We start from the raw sequence: 19,513 nt of genomic DNA, 5'->3' as shown, positions 1-19,513 counted from the left end.
CGGGTGGGGCGGGGCTCCGTGGGGGGCGGGGCCAGGAGGGGGCGGGGCCGCGGGCGAGGGAGGCCGGGGAGGGAGGGGCGTGACCTGCTGGGCGCGAGCCGAGCCCCCGCCCCGCCTCCTCCTCGCGCGCTCGCTCGCTCGCTCGCGCAGAGGAAAACGTTGCGCAGGTTCAAAAATGGAACGTCGGCGGCGTGAGGGAGCGCGAGGGGGTGTGCGCGCGTGCGCGTGCGCGTGCGCGTGCGCGCCCGGGCGAGGGTGACGGGGTCCCCGCCGGCCCGAGCATCGCGCGCCTCAGCCGCGGCCCCGCAGCTCCGCCCCCGGCCCGGCCCGGCCCGGCCCCGGGCCCGCTCGCCCGCCGCCCCGCATGGAGCTGTCAGCCATCGGCGAGCAGGTGTTCGCGGTGGAGAGCATCCGGAAGAAGCGCGTGCGGAAGGTGAGGCTGCCTGGGGGCGGCTCCCAGGACCCCTGTGGGGTCCCCCGTTGTCCCCAGCACCGTCCCCTCCACGCTGGCGGCGAGGGGGAAAGTGGGGCGGGGGGGCCCAGGCAGCTCCGTGCTGCTGGGCTCGTCTCCCCAGTCCGTGCCTCAGTTTCCCCTGCCACCTTGTAGGACGAGTAGAATAAAAGTTGTCGCCCCAGCATCCTGGGGGCAGCTGAGCCCGCCAGAGCTGGAGATTAGGATCAGACTGTAGGGATCCTGAACGCCATCCTTCCTCAACCTCCCCTCATTCTAAATAAGGGGAGATTGAGGCCCAAGTTGAGGAAAAGGCTTGCCTGGTGTGCTAAGCGTCGGAGCTGGGTCTCGAACTCAAAGACTCTGGACTCGGTACCGAGACCTTTGAAGTTGGGGGCGGAGCTTCAGCCTCCCGCCTCTGAAGACTAACTCTGGACTTCGACCTTTTCGGATCCCTTCTCCCCCCACCTCCGTCTTTCTCGCGGTCTTCCAGCGCACACCTCTCTGGCTTCCCCACCCCAACTCTGAGCCCCGCCCGGCCGGGCTCCGTGAGGCCGCCCACCGCGCTGGGGCATCCTCTAAGCTCCTCCCCCTTCCCCTCGCCTCCGAAGCAGACGCCCTGCAATTTCAGGAGGCGTCTGTTCCACCGGGTTCGGGTACCCGCGCCTTGGGGCTCGACTCTGGCGATCCGTACTTCCTGTGCACCTGTTTGCAGAGTGGTCGCCTCAGACCGGAGGTTGGGGATGGAAGCCCTTGGGGAAAGTTCACCCTCTGGCAGTCACCACCATCCTTTACCTTCATCTCCTCTCGGCAGCCCTTAGGGAGGCTCCAGTGGCAGCGCTGGGAGGGGTCTTGGAGGCCGCCTCCTGCCATTTGACAGAGGCAGAGACTCAGACCCCAGCAGAGGAAATGACCTGGTCAAGGTCACGCAGCGAGGTAGAGATGGAGGTAGAGCGGGGGCTCAAGTTGACTGATTGCTGGCTCATCTTCTTTGCAGAGAGAAAACTCAGCCCTGGCGGCTGGGGCCAAGGGTGAAGTTTGAGGTGGGCGGTGGACTTTTGCTTCGCCCAGCTCTGATGGGGGTTGAACTCTTGGGGCTGCCCTCCCCCCTCCCTCCCCCTTCCTCCAAGGGTTCCTCCATTTTAATTTATTCCACAAAGCCCAGTGTTTTCCACTCACCGTAGCTGAGCAGATATAGTGGTTGCCCTCCTTCCCCATGGTAGTGCCAGAGGAACATCATTCCTTCAGTCGCCATTCAAAACAGATTTACTGAGGGCCTGTTATGGACCAGGCACCATTCTCAGCCCCAGAAAATATGTCCCTTCCCTCACGGAGCTGACACGCTAGCAGAGGAAACAGGCAACCAATGAGTAAATAAATACAGATGCCCCCCAGTGGGGCCCAGCGTTATGCAGGAAGAGAGCTGGAAGGTGGGAGAGATGGCATTAGAAAGGTTGGTCAGGGCGGGCCTCCATGAGGAGGTGATCTATCTCGGTCTTGAAGTTTTGGTGCGGATGGCTTTGGACTGGAAGGCCAGGCCCCTGTCAGGGAGGAAGGGAGGGGTCAGGCTCTATTTTCTAACTACTAGACTTGTGACCACCACTTCTGAAGGTGGAGACTTCGGTAGCCTTTTTGGGGGTCCCGCCGGTGGTCTTTTGAGTTGAGAGTCCTGAAGTCACCAGGGTGTCGCCTCTGGGCCAGAGGCAGCTTCTCCCGGAGAGGGGACTCTGGGGCCAGCGCCGTGGGAAACGTACCAGGGAGGAATTTTTCTAGGATCTGGACAGTCTTCTGTTCTAAAAAGTCAAGAGTTAGGGTCTCGGCGCTGGGACTCTGGACCCTGGACCTTTGGCAACTCATGTCCCATTTGGTCTTCGTTTCCCCATGTGTGACACAAGCTCTGAGCTTCTGAAATGTTTGGGGCCAGATACGCTCCTGTGCTTTCAGAGGAAGGACAGTCTGGGGTGATCATGCGGCAGCCAAAGTTTGGGTGTCTCTGGGCTGGGGGGGATCTGGTGGGAGGTGGGTGTCCCTGGGCTGTGTATGTGTTGGGAGGGGACATCCGTCCGCAGTAGGTGTTGGGCCTTACTGTCCTGTGAGTTGGGGTTGCCGTGCATCTCACTATTTTTGCTTCTCTTTCTTCCCAGGGTAAAGTGGAGTATCTGGTGAAATGGAAAGGATGGCCTCCAAAGTAAGGCTCGTGTGTGTGTGTGTGTGTGCGCGCGCGCGCCTACCTGTTCACCCTTCTCTCTGCCTCGTGTTTCCTCCTGCCTAGCTTTTAGCTCCAGCTGCTTTAGTAATTGGCAATTGGACCTTGATTAAATCCTCCTCCTCTCTGGGCCTCAGTTTTCCCTCTGCCAGCTGACGGGCTGGAAGGCCATGAGGGCCAAGGTGGGCCCAGCTTCTCTTCTCTCCTGCTCCCCTCTGGGTTGAGCTGCATCTTCTGATTGGAGCCCCCCCTCCCCTCCTTCTGGCTTTTCCTGGCACCTGGGAGGTGAAGGCCTGGCATCTTGGCTTCAGAGATGGCCACTGGCCAGGTGGAGGCAGAACAAATACTAGCTGCTTGTGGGTTTGTGGGACTGGATAAGACAAGTCTAGCCAGTGGGGCATGAGTCCTCAGTGCCACAGAGCTGGGGACAGAGCCGGAGCCCACGTTGCCTTTGGACAGCATTCTCCAGTCTCCCAAGCAGATTTCCGTACAGCCTTGTGAAGCAGGTATGGTGCTGATCTCTAAAGACGCGAAAACATGTTCAGAGAAGGTAAGCACCTTGCCTTAGGTCACACAGCAAGTGGAGGCAGAGGTGGGACTTGAACTGGGCCTCACCACTTTCAGATGTCTCCTTTGTGCCTCTTCCATCGCAGAGTTGGGGACAGGTTGCTGGGTCCAGGACCTCTCCCAGTGGCTCCACCTCTCCCGCTAGGGTCCAATCAGGAACCTTCTTCCTGACCAATCACCTCCGAACAGGGCGGTGGGAGCCGGAGGGAATGAGCAAGTCGTGGGGCCTCTCCATTGGTCTGTGGGTGCCCTGCCTCCTTGCCCTTCCTGCTAGGGACTGCTGGAAACCCCCTTTGCCCAGAGCCTCTGCTTTCTGTGCAAGGGACTTTCTGCCGTGTTTATGTTGAGGGCTGACCTGGTATTGGATTCTAGGAGCATCTTGGGAGCCTGGGGGTAGGGTGGAGAGAGCGGGGAGACCGAGCAGAGGGGAATACAGCCTGTGTTACCTGAGCCGCCCTTCCTGCAAAATACGTTCAAAAGGCCAGGCCCTGCTCTCCTCTCCCAGGCTCCTTCACTTTGGAGGTGAAAGGCCTGGGCCTGCGTGTTCAGGACACCGGGCAGGTATCTGGAGGACTGGGGTTGGTGGCTGGCCAACCAGCAATGCACTGGTTCACTCCTGCTGCCCCCTCCCCCACACCCCAGACTTGGAGAGGGCTCCCCTCTTCCTCGCAGGACACACCTGGGTGAAGACACTAAGAGTTGAGGGGGAGCTAGAAAAGGAAGATGCATAGGGTGGGCAGCAGAAGCGCGGACTCCCCGGGTGGGTGCTCCCCCCCCCCCAGCTTCTGGGCTGGACATTGCCCTGGGGGGGTAGTCAGCAGCCTGTGGGCTGTTTTTCCTCCTCTGTAGACTCCCATCTTTTGAAAGATTTCCTTCTCTAAACAGAGGTTCTTATCAACGAAGAGTTCCTCCTTCCACTTTTTAAATCCTAAGTGGATATGTCTGCCTTCCAGAGCTTCAGCCAGCAGAAAAGGACCTAGCATTCCAAAGGCAGTGCTCGGGCTTCTGCTGGCCAGAGCCCCTCGCCCTGATGCCACTTGTTTCTTAACACGCTGAGAGCACCAGGTGGGCCCTAATGCCCGCCTTTTGTGACTCCCCACAGGGGTTCTGGGAGCCCCGTTTGACCAGATGACCTGGGGCATCCCTCGCTCCCCTGCACGTTGGTCCTGGGTTCCTGGTCTGGCTCACAGCCATCCAGGTCCCTAACATGCTGGGGCCTCTGCTCCCTCCTCTCCAGATTGGAATCACTGAAGCCTCGGTCACAGCATTGTCAGGAGGATTAGATGATGGAGATAAAGTACCTGGTGCTTTCTCAGATGACCAGGCACTTAGGAAATGTTTGCTGTTAATACAAAGTTAGTTCAGCTTCTAGGTCTCCCTGCAGCCAGGAAAGGGATCTGGGAAACCCCATTCCTCCTAAGAGCTCAGCATAGCCTTAGAAATGATTTAGGTCAGTCCTCAGGTGGGGAAACTGAGGCTCAAAGTGGGGGGAATCATTACAAGAATATAGCTTCCAGCCGCATGCGGTGTGGTACCTACTTCATGCCACCCGCTACATCACCCCATTTCACTTGGGGGAAAACAGGTTCAGTCAGGGGGGGAACAGGAGAACCCAGGCTCCTTTGTACTCCACGGGGGTGTTAGTCTCCCCTTCTCAGGGGCCCTTGCTTGGAGAAGAGGCTGAGAAAGAGGGTGGGAGTGGGTAGTTGGGCAGGCCTGGGAGCCTTGGCTGGGGCAGAGCTGGCCTTGTTGGGGAGGAGAGTCTGATTCTCCTGCTCAGCAGCACCTTCCTTGCCTTGGCCAACGAGGCTTATGTTAATGACAGAAACCATGATTGAAACAAACACTCGCTCTGTGCCAGGCCCCTCTTAGGCCATTACATGCTTTGCCCATTTTCTCTCCCCAACTGCAGATAAATGACTGCCTTTCATCCCCAGCAGATGGGGCAGAGGAGCTATCTTGTTTGTTCTGGAAGGTACTGCATATTGCCCAGGGAGGGGCTGGGGGAACAGGGCTGGGGGTGTTAAATTACCAGGTACCGGCTCTCAGCCCCACAGGGATTGTTAGATACCCCACTTCTTTCAGCCTGCCCAGGACCGCTGTTCCCCCCTGGGAATGCATTCCTCCCTCCCTTCCTTCCTTTTACCACATGTGAATGCTACTCCATCTTTTAAGGAGGACTTTGATAATGAAATTGTCAGTGGGTACAGCAATAACCAGGCTGCTGGTCAGTAAAACCTTGCCTGAGTCGGGCCTTGGCCCATTTTTAATTCCCTCATGACAACCCATTTTACAGATGGGGAAACAGGTCCGCAGCGGAGGAAGCCATGGCCAAGGTCATCTACAGCTGGGACCATTGGAACTATGGTTTGGCTGACCTCAGAGCTTGGGGACCTAGCCCCCTGTGATACTAAATGTGACAGAGGATCTTTTTGTCCGTTGGTCTTTTGACTATTCAGTAAGGAGTGCTTAGGCTTTGGAGCCAGACCAGGGTGCCTTTGAACCCTCGTTCTGTACACTTACAAGCTGTGTGACCCAGGGCAAAGCCCTCAGACCTCTGCGCCTCCATTTCTCCACCTGTGAAATGAAGCCCTGGCCTCACAGGACTCTGTCAAGGCTGCCCAAGATCAGAAAAGTTTTGGTAACAGGGTAGCAGTGCCAGGGCCAGAGGAGAGGCGTCATCTCCTTCCAGCGCAGGGCTTGGGCAGCGGCAGCAGAGTCCAGGGTTCGGGCCCCGGAGGTTTTTGGGTTTTTGCACTTTCTTGGGACTGATTTATTAACGCGTGTTTGCTTTTGTTCCGTATCACTCTGAACTAAGTGCTTCACGTGGCTTAGCCCAACTAATTGTCACATTAAGCCCCCAATACAGGGACCCTTAGTAGTCCCACTTCGCTCAGGAGCAAATGGACGCCCCAGCCGCGGACTGACAGGCGCACCCGAGCCCGCCGCGCTGCTTCATATTTTGGGGGGCTTTAAATTGGAGGAGTGGGGACTAGGATGGGCCTGGCTCGGGGAGCCCCGCCCCCTGCACGGCGGGAGCCTGCGCAGCAGAGCCCAGGCGGGGCGGCCGCTAGCCTGTTTACACCGGCTCGGTGGGGCGGGGCCGTCGGTCACGTGGCCGTGTTTACCTCGGTGCCGTCCCCGCCCCCGTCCCTCATTGGCTGGCCTGGTAATCCGGGGCGCGCCCCTCCGTGCGTGCGCGCGCACGGCCCCGCGGCAGGGGGCGGGGCGGGGCCAAGTGGGGCTCTCCGCCCCCCACGGAGCGCTCAGTTCCCGCCCAACCCGCGCCCGCCCCCTTGCACGCCCCGCCTCGCCCCGCCCAGCGACCCGCAGACTCAGCTTCGCGTTATCTAGGCTGTGGGCCCTGCGGGCCGGGTGCTCTTCTGCCAGCGCCTATTTCTTCTTGGCAAAGTGGGTTTGCCCTCGACGTGATCTCTCTCTCGCCACATTGCGGAGCGAGGCTAATGGCCTCCACTTTATGGGGCAGGGGTGTCCGAGAGAGTGAGACGCGAGTGCAGTCCCCCTCGCTTTCCCTTCCCGCAGCACCGAGCAGGACCAGGACGTGGCCTCCTGCTGCCTAGCCTGAGCCTGTCCCCATTGCCTCAGACCCCAGCCGCCCCAGCCCAGTAACAGTCCACCCTGAATCCACTGCCCCTTTCTGTGCACGTACTGTGTACAAGGCCCCTGTCCGACACAGGACATGGTCAGTCAGGCACTGTCCCTCTCCCAAAGACATCACAGTCTGGCCGGGAGCCAGATGCAGTGACATGTGAGAGACCCAAAGGTAGAGGGTGGCTAGGATTCAACAGCTCCAACCATAGACTGGTCACTTGCTGTCTCAGTGACCTTGGCAAGATGCTTACCCTCAGTGCCCCTGTTTCTTCCTCTTTAAGTGGGGGTAACCTATCTTTTAGGGGTTTTATGAGGAATTGATGAGTCCTTGGCAGCCGTGCTGTTACCATGATGGTGGCGGTGGTGATTCTTAAGATGAGGAAACTGAGATCCGTAGAAGGTTAGGGACTTGCCAGGAACCACCTAGCACCCACATCCACAACAAAATGGGCAGGGCAGTGGGGAAGTGGGCAGGACAGAAGGGACTAGAACGCTGTAGAGACATTTTAACAGAGGAGAGAGGATGAGGCAGAGGACCAAGGAGGAACACAAAATTCCTCTTTTCTTGTTTCTAGTTACAGTTGAGGAAATTCAATCTTTGTTTTGGGAGAGGAAGTTTCCGAGTCTTTGCCAGTCTCTGGTTGCTTACACTTTGGGCATTACGCAAACTATTAAAAAAAAAAAAAAAACCTGTTTCATTTTTAGTATTTCTTCAGGGTGAGCAAAACCCTGCAGTGGTTTCTATGGCCATTCCCAGAGCACCTAGGGGCCAGGGCTGGGCTGGGCACCGTGGGGAGGGCTTACAGCCTGCTAGCCAAGATACCAGCTGGATTCATCAATAATTTTGGCAGTGCCAAATGCACAGGCTGTGGTGAGCAGCAGGGAGGAGGTTGGGAGTGGGATAGCTTGGAGAGGATGTCAGGGGAAGTGACAAGGGCCTGGCTTCTAAAGTATGAGGAGGAGGTCATGAAAGGACTGGCCCTCAGGAGGCAAGCACAGCATGTACAAGGGACGTGTGATTGGGCCCAATCAGGCTGGACATGTGGCACTTGAGTGAGGGCTATAAGGTCTTCAGGGCACGGACCTTTGTTGCTGAGTCCACAGAGCCTGACATGGGGCCCAACGTACAGTAGGTGTGCGGAAATGTCAGTGGAAGGAGGGAGGAAAGGATTCTGTCCTTGGGTAGCTTCTTAGAACCTGGATTGGACTACTGGTAGGTGTCAGTGCCCCAGGACAGTTGAAGATGAAGGTCTTAGCTCGGCTGGTTGGGGCTCCACCCGGCTTCTGTGCCTCTTAATACCTCCCTGATGCCTCTCACCTCCCTTCTTATCCAGCGCATCTGGGTGCAGCCTGGGTCAGAATCATAGTCTGTGGCTCGAGTGTTGTTTGTATGCGAATGTGTACACACACGAACACGTATGTTTGTATGTGCATTGTATATGAGTGTGTGTACACATACACACATTTAGATACGTGTTTTAAAACTTATTTTTTTTATGCACTAGTCTCTCTTTATGTTGAGTGATACTCTGGTTTTTCCATACATGGAAGTCATTATAAAGTTTTGGGGTTTTTTTTTCAGTCTGTTTGTTTTTTTTTTATTTTATTTATTTCTGAGAGAGAGAGATGGTGTGAGCAGGGGAGGATCAGAGAGAAAGGGAGATACAGAACCTGAAGCAGGCTCCAGGCTCTGATCAGGCTCTGAGCTAGCTGTCAGCACAGAGCCCGACTTGGGGCTCGAACCCACAAACCGTGATATCATGACCTGAGCCAAAGTCGGATGCTTAACCAACTGAGCCACCCAGGTGCCCCTGTTTTTTTTTTTTTTTTTTTTAATGTTTTATTTACTCTTAGAGAGAGAGAGAGAGAGAGAGAGAGAGCGAGCATGAGCGGGGGAGGGGCAGAGCAAGAGAGGGACCCAGAATCCGAAACAGGCTCCAGGCTCTAGGCTCTGAGCTGTCAGCACAAGCCATGACAATGTGGGGCTCGAACCCACAAGCCGTGAGATCATGACTTGAGCCGAAGTCCGATGCTTAACCGACTGAGCCACCCAGGTACCGTAGTCTATGATTTTAAGTAATGTCTACACCCAACGTGGGGCTCAAACTCACAACCCCAAGACCAAGAGTTGCATGCTCCTCTGACCGAGCCAGCCAGGCACCCCTAAAGTTTGATTTTAAAATAAAATTATTAAACAAAAAAAGTGACCTGCTTTAGGGGCACCTGGGTGGCTCAGTCAGTTAATCACCCAACTCTTGATTTTGGCTCAGGTCATCATCTCATGCTTCATGAGTTTGAGCCCCGCTTCAGGCTATGGGCTGACAACGTGGAGCTTGCTTCGGATTCTCTTTCTTCTCTCTTTCTCTGCTCCTCACCTCAAAAATAATGAATAAATAAACTTTTTTAAAAAAGTTACCTGGTTTAAAGGCAGATATTAAGTAAGTATAGGGGGGAACAAGGAAGGCTTGGGCTGTGGAACTGCTGAGCCCTCACTCCCAGATCTGTCCCTACAGGGGATGCTCTCCGCTGTGGGGAAGGGGGGGACACCACGGGGACCTGTTGTGGCATCGCTGCACCATTCAGTCATTAGACCTCTACCAAATTCCTGCTGCGCGCCAGGCTCGGTGGGAATGTGTGCCGAGGAAGGAGGGAACAGCTCGGCCCAGGCAGAGGGGGCCGTCCTGGGGTCAGAGCTGAAGGATAGCTTAGGGACAGCAGAAGTAGGAGGCACAGAGCACTCAGTTGAATGCATTAAGCAGCACAGGAGTTTCTTTATAGTTGGGGAAACGGAGGCACAGAAATAGTGAGGAAATCCTGCAAGGTTGTATAGCTAGCCAGGGCCGGGCTGGGCTTTGGACCCAGGTGGTCTGGCTCTAGAGCCTCCGCTCCTGACCCCACGCTCATGCCTGTCATAGGAAGGGAAGCCTGGGAGAAGTACCCTGTGCTTCTGAGGCGAACTTGAGGTCTAACTGGGGGGTCGGACACAGTTATTTAGAGGCTGATGTGATCAGTGCTCAGAATGAGGGCACTTCTAGTTTGCGGGAGCCCCCTGTCCCAGCCTGGGCAGCGAGGAACAGCTCCCGGGAGCAGGTGACAGTTATGCAAAAGCCTGTCTTCCTCCCAGTGCCCTCCACGAGCTGTCACCTCCGTGCGTGCCAGTGGGGAGCAGGGCGGCTTCTGACCTCTCATCTCCCTGCAGGTACAGCACGTGGGAGCCGGAAGAGCACATCCTGGACCCCCGCCTGGTCATGGCCTATGAAGAGAAGTAAGGGGGCCTCAGCCTGCCGCTGGCTTGGCTCCGGACGAGGGTCATGGGCGTGGGGGGCTTGTTGGGGACAGCCCGGCTTAGTCCGCAGCTGAGGGTAGGGGGTGGGCATCGGGTCCAGGGCAGCCGAGGGCCCGGCGTCCCATTCCTGTCACTGAGTGACGCTGGCCACTTCTCTGTCCTCCCCAGGCCTCGGTCTCTCTGCTGTAAAATGGGCCATCCGTGATAACACTCGCTCTGGTTTCCGCAAAGTAGGGGTTTCACTTGCCGTCAAGAGGATAACCATGCTTTTCACAGCTGCCCCGTGTGAGGGGCACAGTATCAGCAATGCCCAGTCATGGCCTTGGGGACAGATGAGAGAGAGATTCTCCCTAGAGATTCTCTCACCAAGAGAAGGGGAGTCCGGTGAAGCTGGAGAAAGGCCAGGGGAAGGACCACGGCTCTGGAGCCAGGACATCTGAGTTCCGGTCCGTCCCCTTGGCCGCCTCCCAGCTCAGCGGCCCTGGGCAGAGCTGCCCTAGGGCTCAGTCTCCCTTACCTGCCAGTGCTCTGCTCTGCTTCCGAAGGTTGGTTAGCAATTAGCAGCCCCCCCCGCCCCGAGGGGGCAATGAGGGTGCATCTCAGCGGGGAGCCTTTGGCAAAATGCTGTTTCTTCTGATGTGGGGGCCCTTTGAGGCCAGCCGTCGCCGTCTGCTGCCTGAACTCCAGCTTGACCGACCTCCCTGCCAGCAGGCAGCCCAAATCCAGCTGCCTCTTCCCTGGACCCTGCAGGGCGGGCTCTTTTCACAAAATCGTTTTCATTTGGCCCTTTGTGGTGGCCTCCTGAGAGGGATGAGAGGCTCATTTGATGGATGGGGAAACTGAGGCTCTGAGAAGCTGAGGAGCTTGTCCATGTGCCTCACGGCTGGGAAGCAGCCCACCTAGGACTTCACCCAGAGCTCCTGACTCCAAGTCAGATGCCCTTCCTCTGGCCCTCCTTGCCCTCTTCCCACGGCTTCTCCCCCGGAAGTTTCCCGATGCCGGTCCCAAGTAACACCTTCCATGGTTCTTTCCGTTAAAAATCAGGGTGTCCGTGTCCCTCAGCTTCTTCCTGGCCCTGGGCGCCTGGGAGAATCCTGTGGAATGTCCTGGACTGCAGCGAGGAGAGGGCCGGACAGGTGCCAGAGTCCTGGATTAGAATCCTGGCTCTGCTGCTCACCAGCCGTGAGTTGGTGGGCAAGGCCTTTTCCCTCATGGAGCCTCATCTTCCCCATCTGTGAAGTGGGGTTAATAGTGCCAATCCTACGGGGCTCTCATGGGGAGCAGGGTTTCTGAAAGCACTTTGTAGACCAGTAAGTGTGGACACACGTGTGTGAATTATCTTCTCGATGGGAACTAAGGGCCATTCGTTCATTTGTGCAACAAGCGTGGAGGGTCCGCTGTGTCCCCAGACACTGTCCCAGGGGTCTGGGGACACAGCAAGGAGCAGAACTGACAGACATCCCTATTTTCACGGGGCTCCAGTGCAGAGACATGCAATAAAAAGCCATCAAAAGCCGTACGCAATATCAGATGGTCATAATTGCTGCAAAGACAGGGTTGCGGGCAGGGAGAGGGGAGAGGTAGGGGTGCAGGGGTCAGTGGGTGCTTAGGTGGGGGTGTGATCAGACGCCTGGAATAAGTGACAGATGAACCCAGTAAGTATTTTAGAGGACATCCCAGGTATAGAGAACCATCAGTGCAAAGGCCCTGGGGTGAGAGCCAGTGTTGAAGAAACAGCATGGAGGCAGGCATGGCTGTGAGTGTGGCTGGCCGGAGTGGTGTGAGCTGGGTGAGGTGCGGGGGTGAGGCAGGAATAGGGGAGCTCAGGGAATGGGGGGCACAGCTCAGGGAGTGCCGTGTGAGTCCCGGTGCAGGATTTGCGTGTTATTTTGAATGAGTCAGAAAGTCCGTAGTTAAGGAACCAGTGAAGAGCTTGGAGACTTCTACAGACCCGCTGTGTGACTTCCAGCCTACTCCTGTCTCCATCTCGGTGAAACACGGATGATGCCCATTTAACACCTGCTTAGCAGGGTTTTAAAGAGACTCAGAGGGAGCCTGGCAAGGGGGCTCTTCTGGGGAGTCCCGCCCGCAGGGAGAGCCTGAGAGGGCATGACTCCTAGGTGGCCATGGCCCTACGCCCTGGACATTGGTGGGCACGACCCAAGGCTGGCAGAAACCAGGCCCTGGGTGGTAAGGACTGGATAGAATGGACCTCTCCCCCTTCACACACACGTGCACGCACACGCACGCCTGCACGCTGAAGATTGGAAACCAGAATCACGTGTCCTAGGCTGCCTGCCCCGGTGGCCCTGACTGGACCCTGGACTTGACCCTCTCTAGGCCTGGAGCCCAGAGCTCAGTGGCAGAAGTTGTCAGAATTTTGGCATGGGGCAAGTGACGTAACCTCTTTGTGCCTCAGTTTCCCCAGCTATAAAATGAGCATAGTGATGGTGGCTCCCTCACAGGGTGGCCTTAGGTAGAGCAGTACCTTGTGCAGAATGTCCAGTACGTGATGGTCACAAACACGCCATCATCACTGTTCTTTTCCCCTAAGGCCCTTCCCTTTCCCCGTCTACTTCCTCCTCCTCCTCTTCCTCTCTCCTTTTCTTCCCATCCTCCTCCACCTCACTGTATTATTTTAGCTGTTCTCCCCCCTAGTTTGATACATCCCAGGGACCTCTCTTGTTCTTCCCAAGAGCCCTGGTGGCCAGCTGAGAAGGGACCCCCTTGCCCCAGATGAGAACCCTGAGGCCCAGAGGGGAAGTGGCCGGCCGAAGTCTCCCGTGGGTCAGGGCAGAGCCGGGCCTGGAACACGGTGTCCGGGCGCTCAGCGTCAGCTTCCGAGAGAAGGTTCTCACCCTCCAAGGCTGGCGGGTCCGTCCTGGCAGTGAAGGGGCTGCTATCGCAGTGCTTCCTGGACCCCAGGGAAGTCCAAGTTCAGGAGTGGGGGGGGCCTACTCGAGGTGCGTCCCTGGAGGTGGCGGGCAGCTGCTGCCCTGAGGAGGGCTAGTGGCGGAACAGGTTTCGCAGAGCTGGATGGAGGGACGGCCCCGGGGTCACACAGCAGGGCGGGAGGGGGGGGGCGTACTCCGGCCCCCGCGTTCTCTCTCCAGCCCACACGGCCTCTGCAGTGGGGGCTAGCGACAGAAAGTGGGGTAGAATGCAGTGAATTAGGCAGAATGAACATGGCTTTGAGGCTTCCCCCCCACCTTCCGGCGCTGCTGTTGGAGTCTCTGTCATGACGTCCTGTGTGTGGCTCTGTGTGCATCCTCGGGTTGTGTGTGCGTGTTTGTGTGCGTGAGGTGTGGTGGGGGGGCACCCGGCAGAGAATCCGGCATCCACCAGGGGCTCCATACAGGCAAGGTTCCCTCCCTGTCCCCAAGCAGATGGTACAGGCGGGGGCCTGTCCTCTCCACCAGGTTCATGCCGGTCCCAAATGGGGAAGGTCTGGGCAAGGCTTCACTCACAGGAGGACTGTTCCCAGTCGCATCAGCTCCCCTGGGACGTTGGAGGCGAATCTGATTGGCAGGTTGCTATACAACTCTGCTGAGGGTGGAGACCGATTCGTTTTGGACGGTGTTCCCAGTGGCGTGTGGAGCAGGGCTCTGGCGGGACCCGGAGCCCAGGAAAGACATGCACGCCCGAGTCCATCCTCCGCAATTAGGACCAGGGGCTGTGCCCTCCCCTCTTGCAGATGGGAAGACCGAGGCCATGGGATTTGAACATGGGACCCCACTGTTATGGTCTGACGAGAGCGACAGGGAGGAGTCCCGACCCCAGGATTGGGGGGTGGCCTGTGGTGGGTGCCCCTTTCCCCATAGACAGCAGAGGCCTGGGTGGAGCGGATGCTTTACTTTCCCTTAAATGTCACCAGTGTTTGCTTTTCTTCTGCCGTCTGCTTTGGACCCCAGGGAGGAGAGAGACCGAGCGTCGGGGTATAGGAAGAGAGGTCCGAAACCCAAGCGGCTTCTGCTGCAGGTAACCCCGCCAGCCTTGGTGCCCACCCCCCTGCAGGTCCCCATGCTCCTCCCACCAGTCTCCCCCGCCCCATGCATTTGCACCAGCCGGTTGAGCTGAACCACTTACCCTCACTCTGCCCAGGGCCCTGGGGGGTGGGCACTTAGTGGGTACGTGTCCATGGGGGGAGGTGGGGAAGGAAAACAGCCTGGGTAGGAGATGCTATGGGTATGAGGGTGGAGGATGGATCTACGGCTGACGGGAGCCTCGACTTCTGAAAGCTTAGAGTCTTGTAAATTAGCCTTCGCCTTGCTCAGTCACCAGAACACAAGATCGTCATATTTGAGAACCTCAGAAACATACATGTTAGAATTGAGGAGACGTGGGAGCCTGGGATTTTAGAATCCAAGAAAAGGAGACCAGAATTCTGGAGCCGTAGTCTTGGAACGCCCTAGAAATGTGTCATTTTTGAGTAAGAACAAACCGATGGGGCCTCCTTTTCCCGTCCTCTGCCACAGGCGAGGGGCAGGGGGGAGTCTAGAGTTTGGGACACCCCCGGTTACCCCGGTCTTGGGGCCACCTTGCTGACATCACTGCTTTGCTTGGAAAGCGGGTGAAGTTTGAAGGGATGCGGTTATGTGATTTGAGGCAAGTCTCTTTGCCTCTCTGAGCTTGGGTGTATTCTTCCCTGGAAAATCGGGACGGTCAGCATACCTGCTCTCCTTAACTGAATGAGGTTCACCCAGGGATGTGAAGCCAAAAATGAGGCTTCTTGGTCCCCACGTGGTGTGAGTCCCATCCAGTCTCCTGCCTACCCTTGATTAGAGGTCACCTGAGGCTTTCCCCAGACAGGATGGGTTTCCCATCATGCGATGGGTATTTTCCACAGGGTTTGGTGTGAATTGGGTCCCAGGAAGGAAAGTAGCATCTACCTGTCAGGCATCTGCTCCGTGCTCAGCTCTGTGCTCAGTGCCACTCATCTGCACACCCAGCCTCCAGGAAGCTGCATTCAGTCTCTCGCTGGCTAGTAAGCTAGCCCTGAACTTAGCAACTTAGAGCAATAAACAGTATATGATGCAGTCTCGGTGGGTCCTTAGTGACTTATAGTTCAGGTTCCAGTCGCGATGTCAGCCAGGTTTGACCGGGGCTTGGACGATCTGCTTCCGAGGGGGCTAGTCATGTGCCGGAACATCAGCACTGGATGTTGACAGGAGGCCTGGTATTTTCCACGTGGACCTCTCTGAGGGCTCCCGGGTGGCCTCACAGCATGGCTGCTAGCTCCCCCCAGAGTGGATGATCCGAGAGAGAGCGAGCAAGGAAGGAAGAAGCGCAGGGTCTTTACTGACCTAGCCTCGGAGGTCCCACCCCACGGTACCCAGGGTTCCAGGGGACGGCGTGCGTGGCCGTGAATCCCCTGAGGCGGGCATCGATGGGGCAGTCTCAGAGGCTGGCCGCTCCAGTTTCCTCAGACAGAGGTTCAGGGAGGCCGGTAGTTTACCCAGAGCTGGATTCAAACCCAGGTCTGGCTCCGGGCGCTCCCGGACGCCTGTGGGCAGCTGCAGGTTCCCGCTGGGCTCTTGATGGCCCGTGGGCCGGGCTGAAGGAGCAAGTTTTGATAAAGCTGCCGTCGGATAAGCCCTCTGGGCATTGCAGTATCGTCCCAGTCTCCACCTGCTGGGCCCCCCTGTCCCGTAGCAACCCGTGCCCCATGCCGAGGGACGGGCATCAGCGGGCAGGACTGGTGAATGGAGCCTGCGCGTGTGGTCTTTGCCCCCACCTGGGAGATGTTTGACCGGCAGGCCCCATCCGAGGGCCTCACTCTCCGTGGGGGCTCTTGGTCCCCGCTGACAGGTGGCAGCAGAAGGTACTGTCCCAGCCTGATCCAGGCCCTCCCAACACCTTAGCACCAAGGATCTTTCTTGGATTTAATACATTTCTGCCAAAGTCAATTAGACAAACCCCCGGAGGACAAAAATCCAGCCCTTACATGGTTGGAGAAGGCGGCCTCTGGCCCCATTTTAACCAGAGTGAGTTGAGGCATCTGCAGAGGGCTGGGCCCGTACAGGGCCCTGCTGCGTCTCTGAGGGAGGGGACCCTGTAGGCTGCTGGCAGAGCACTGTCCCTGTGGCCGTGTGACAGTGCACCCAGTGCCATGTGCACCCCTGGTGACTTGCCACGGGAACCTTAGGGCCTCCACCTCACACCATCTCCTACGCAGCCTGGCTGCCTCAGCTTTGGGCGTCCTTCAGTAAGCAAAAATTCCTTTCCTGTGATGAAGAACTTAATTTATCTGCTTCACGAGTCCAGGTTTGGCTTTTCTTGGTCGATTTTCAATCTGTATCTCTTGTCGGAGCTTCTGCTGTGCACGAGAGGAATGTACCCTCCCACCCCCATCCCTGCAGCACCTACAAACCCCCCTGGGGAGAGGAGACTGCCCTGTGGGGCCAAGATGAGTGGTTTGGGGCTGGGGCTGGTCGGGGCTGGCTTTCTGGGCCGGGTGGGGGTTGGGCCGATGGCCGCCTCTGGGCCACGGAACGCAGGGAAGGGTGCTCCAGGCGGGAGGAACAGCATGAGCGAAGGCGCGGCAGTGGCGGGGAGGGCAGGGCTGACCCCCGGTGCCCTGGCTTGCCCCCGCAGCGGCTGTACAGCATGGACCTGCGGAGCTCCCACAAGGCCAAGGGCAAGGAGAAGCTCTGCTTCTCCCTGACGCGCCCACTCGGCAGCGGGAGCCCTGAGGGGGTGGTCAAGGCAGGGGCGCCCGAGCTGGTGGACAAGGGCCCCTTGGTGCCCACCCTGCCCTTCCCGCTCCGCAAGCCGCGCAAGGCCCACAAGTACCTGCGGCTCTCACGCAAGAAGTTCCCGCCCCGCGGGCCCGACCTGGAGAGTCACAGCCATCCACGGGAGCTCTTCCTGCAGGAGCCAGCAGCCCCGGACGTCCTGCAGGCGGCCAGCGAGTGGGAGCCTGCTGAGCAGCCCCCTGAGGAGGAGGGTAAGGTGGCCAGGCCCCGAGGCCCAGTCCCAGAGCCCTCGGAGCTGGGAAGTCCCCTTGCGCCTCACGTCCGGTGGCCGTCAGGCCCAGAGAGGGCGCCGCGTCCTCCCGAGGCCGCCCAGCCCGCTGAGGCCCAGGCTCAGCCCAGAGCTCCTCCTGTGGCCCCACTGTGGGTGAACCGGTCCGGGCAGGGAAGGTTAAGTGTAGTGGCGTCCTCCCGTGTGTCCAGCCCTGAGCTAGGCCACCACCTGGCCGCGGACGCGGAGGGGGACCCGGTGTTGGGCGGGCGGGGTCCGCATGCCGCCTCCCGCTCCCACCTTTCCTGCGCTGTTGCCAACGCTGCCCCCCATCTCTCTGCCTCTCTCCCGTGGCTGCCGCAGATGCAGACCTGGCCGAGGGGCCCCCTCCGTGGACGCCCGTGCTCCCCCCGAGCGAAGTGACAGTGACCGATATCACCGCCAATTCCGTCACCGTCACCTTCCGTGAGGCCCAGGCGGCTGAAGGTTTCTTCCGGGACCGCGGTGGGAAGTTCTGAGTCACCATTTTTACTCTTCGTAAACTGTTTGCTTTGGGGCTTGGGGTGGGGACTTCCAGAGATGGGGAGGGGTTGGGGGCGGGGTAATTATTTTATTTAAAAATACATGGAACAGGAGAAGGGGGGGAAGATCCTGACACTTTCCCGCCACCTCGCCCCTTTCTCTGCGTGTGATGTTTACAGAAAGGCTCGGTGGTCTGTTTGGGGGGCTGGGGAGGCCCCGGCGTGGCTCCAGTGGTCCGGGTGCCCTCCCCGGGCCCCCCGCCCCTGGAAGCCCCCCACCACCAGTGTTCTCTAGAGTCGCAGCAGCTGGTCCCAGGAACCAAAGGAAAACGGGAAGGCCCAAACCCTCTCCCTTGAGCCACCCACTCCCGCCTTTTCGGTGTGTTTCCCTTTTCCTTTTGGGGGGTGGGGGTGGGGGAGGGGACCCTGTGTTTCACTTTCCACTCCAGCTTTGCGGTGGGATCTGGAGGCTGGCTTTGACCAAAAATGACTGGGTCAAAATGAGGGGGCAGGAGGAAGACTTTGAGGCTTTTGGGGTGCGTCCCATGCCCTTCAGAGAGGTCTTTCCCAGGGGGTGGGTGCCGGCTGAGCCCCTTCTCCAGGGAGCGCGCCCCTCCCCCCATCACCTGGACTGTGAGGCGCGTGCACTCCGCCCTGCGCCCTCGTGACCGTGGGCACCTGTCTGCAGACGTGTGTGCATCGGGCAGGCAAGTCTCCTGTTTAGAAACCCTGACCCGGTGAAGTGGGGTGAGTCGCAGCACCTGAGACCTTGTCCCGGGCACCCCCCCGCTTACCACCCGTGTCCGGCACGTCTCCTGCCAGGATCGGCCCCAACTCCGTTTGCGCACAGCTGTCAGCAGGGGGCAGGGCGGCCTCCGATGCTCCCGGCCGCAGTGTGGTGCTGTGGCCTCAAGTGGCCGGCCACAGGCGTGCGGGTCTGTGCAGGTGCCGCCGCGGGGCGGCACTGGCTCTGAGGCACTTGGGGCCTGTCCTTCCTCCCCGAGGGGCTCTTGTTTTCTCTGACTCAGGTGACTCTTCAGCCCTACCCGCTCCTTTCTTGTTCTGCCCTCCCAGAGAGGGAGGGAGCGACCTGTCACCTTCTCAGGGCCTTCAACTCCGGAAACCCTCCCTCCTCCCATTCTGGGTCCCCTCCCCATTCGTCCCAAATGCCACAGCCCAGAGTGATCTGGTTTTCCTGTGGGGGACCCCTGCCGTGTCTTCCTGCCTTCGGGCTGCAGTGCTGTTGTGGACGGTGGCCCAGGTGGCCCACCGAGCAAGGGGCTGTGGCTGCCAGGAGGAGGAGGGCCCCTCAGTTCCTGGTTTGCACAAATGTGCCCTGTGGGCAAGGAGCTTCCCAGGCTGTGGGGAGTGGCTTCTCCCCCTCCCCAGCCCTGTAAGGGAGAGGAAGCCAGATATGCGGGGAACACCAGAGGAGCAAAGGCTGGCTCCCTCCGCCCTTCCCCCATCACCAGAGTTGGGGCACTTGAGGGGGGCCTGCCCGCCTCTCCCAGGGCTGTCTCCCCACTCTGCTTTGTCCTGAGGAAGTCAGCACAAAGATAGGGCGGTTCTTTCCCCAGACCCCTTCTCGCCAAGTTCCCAAACCAAAGACAGCCTGTACCCCATTTTTGTTGGGGGTGCCCTGCCGGCAAGATTCCCAAATCCCTGAGTCTCTCTCTCCCCTTCCTCCTTAATCCTTTGTTGTCCAGGGTCAATTCAGTGCTTCCATTGGGGGGTGGTCCCCCCTGGTGGTTCCTCCCGGCCTGGGACGCTGACTTTAGAGGAGTTCTGTGGGGGTGGGCCCCAGAAGGAGGGGCAGTAGGACACCCCCACCCCGCCCAGCTGTGAGACCCTGGGTCAGGGAAGGGCAGTTTGAAATTGGGGGGGCCTCTGCCAGGACATGGGCCCCC

The 19,513-nt window shown here is 58.6% G+C and overlaps 1 protein-coding gene across 2 annotated transcripts; it reads left to right on the top strand.

The window, feature by feature from the left end:
• Nucleotides 1-170: 170 nt before the first annotated feature.
• CBX7 (chromobox 7) lies at nucleotides 171-17,648 on the top strand. Of its 2 annotated transcripts, none has more exons than XM_039237427.1 (6): nucleotides 171-433; nucleotides 2,596-2,639; nucleotides 10,036-10,101; nucleotides 14,034-14,100; nucleotides 16,996-17,068; nucleotides 17,449-17,648. In XM_039237427.1, the coding sequence occupies exons 1-6, from the start codon at nucleotides 365-367 to the stop codon at nucleotides 17,601-17,603; spliced, it is 474 nt and encodes a 157-aa protein (XP_039093358.1). In that variant the 5' UTR covers nucleotides 171-364; the 3' UTR covers nucleotides 17,604-17,648. The 2 variants fall into 2 exon arrangements, with proteins under 2 accessions (XP_039093358.1, XP_039093348.1); XM_039237417.1 differs by having other exon boundaries at nucleotides 16,717-17,068.
• The last annotated feature ends 1,865 nt before the right edge of the window (nucleotides 17,649-19,513 follow it).

Source organism: Hyaena hyaena, unplaced genomic scaffold (genome assembly GCF_003009895.1).
Source record: "Hyaena hyaena isolate Hyena2069 unplaced genomic scaffold, ASM300989v1 scaffold_4, whole genome shotgun sequence".
Classification (NCBI taxonomy): domain Eukaryota; kingdom Metazoa; phylum Chordata; class Mammalia; order Carnivora; family Hyaenidae; genus Hyaena; species Hyaena hyaena.
This window is presented reverse-complemented; position numbering and strand designations above follow the sequence as displayed.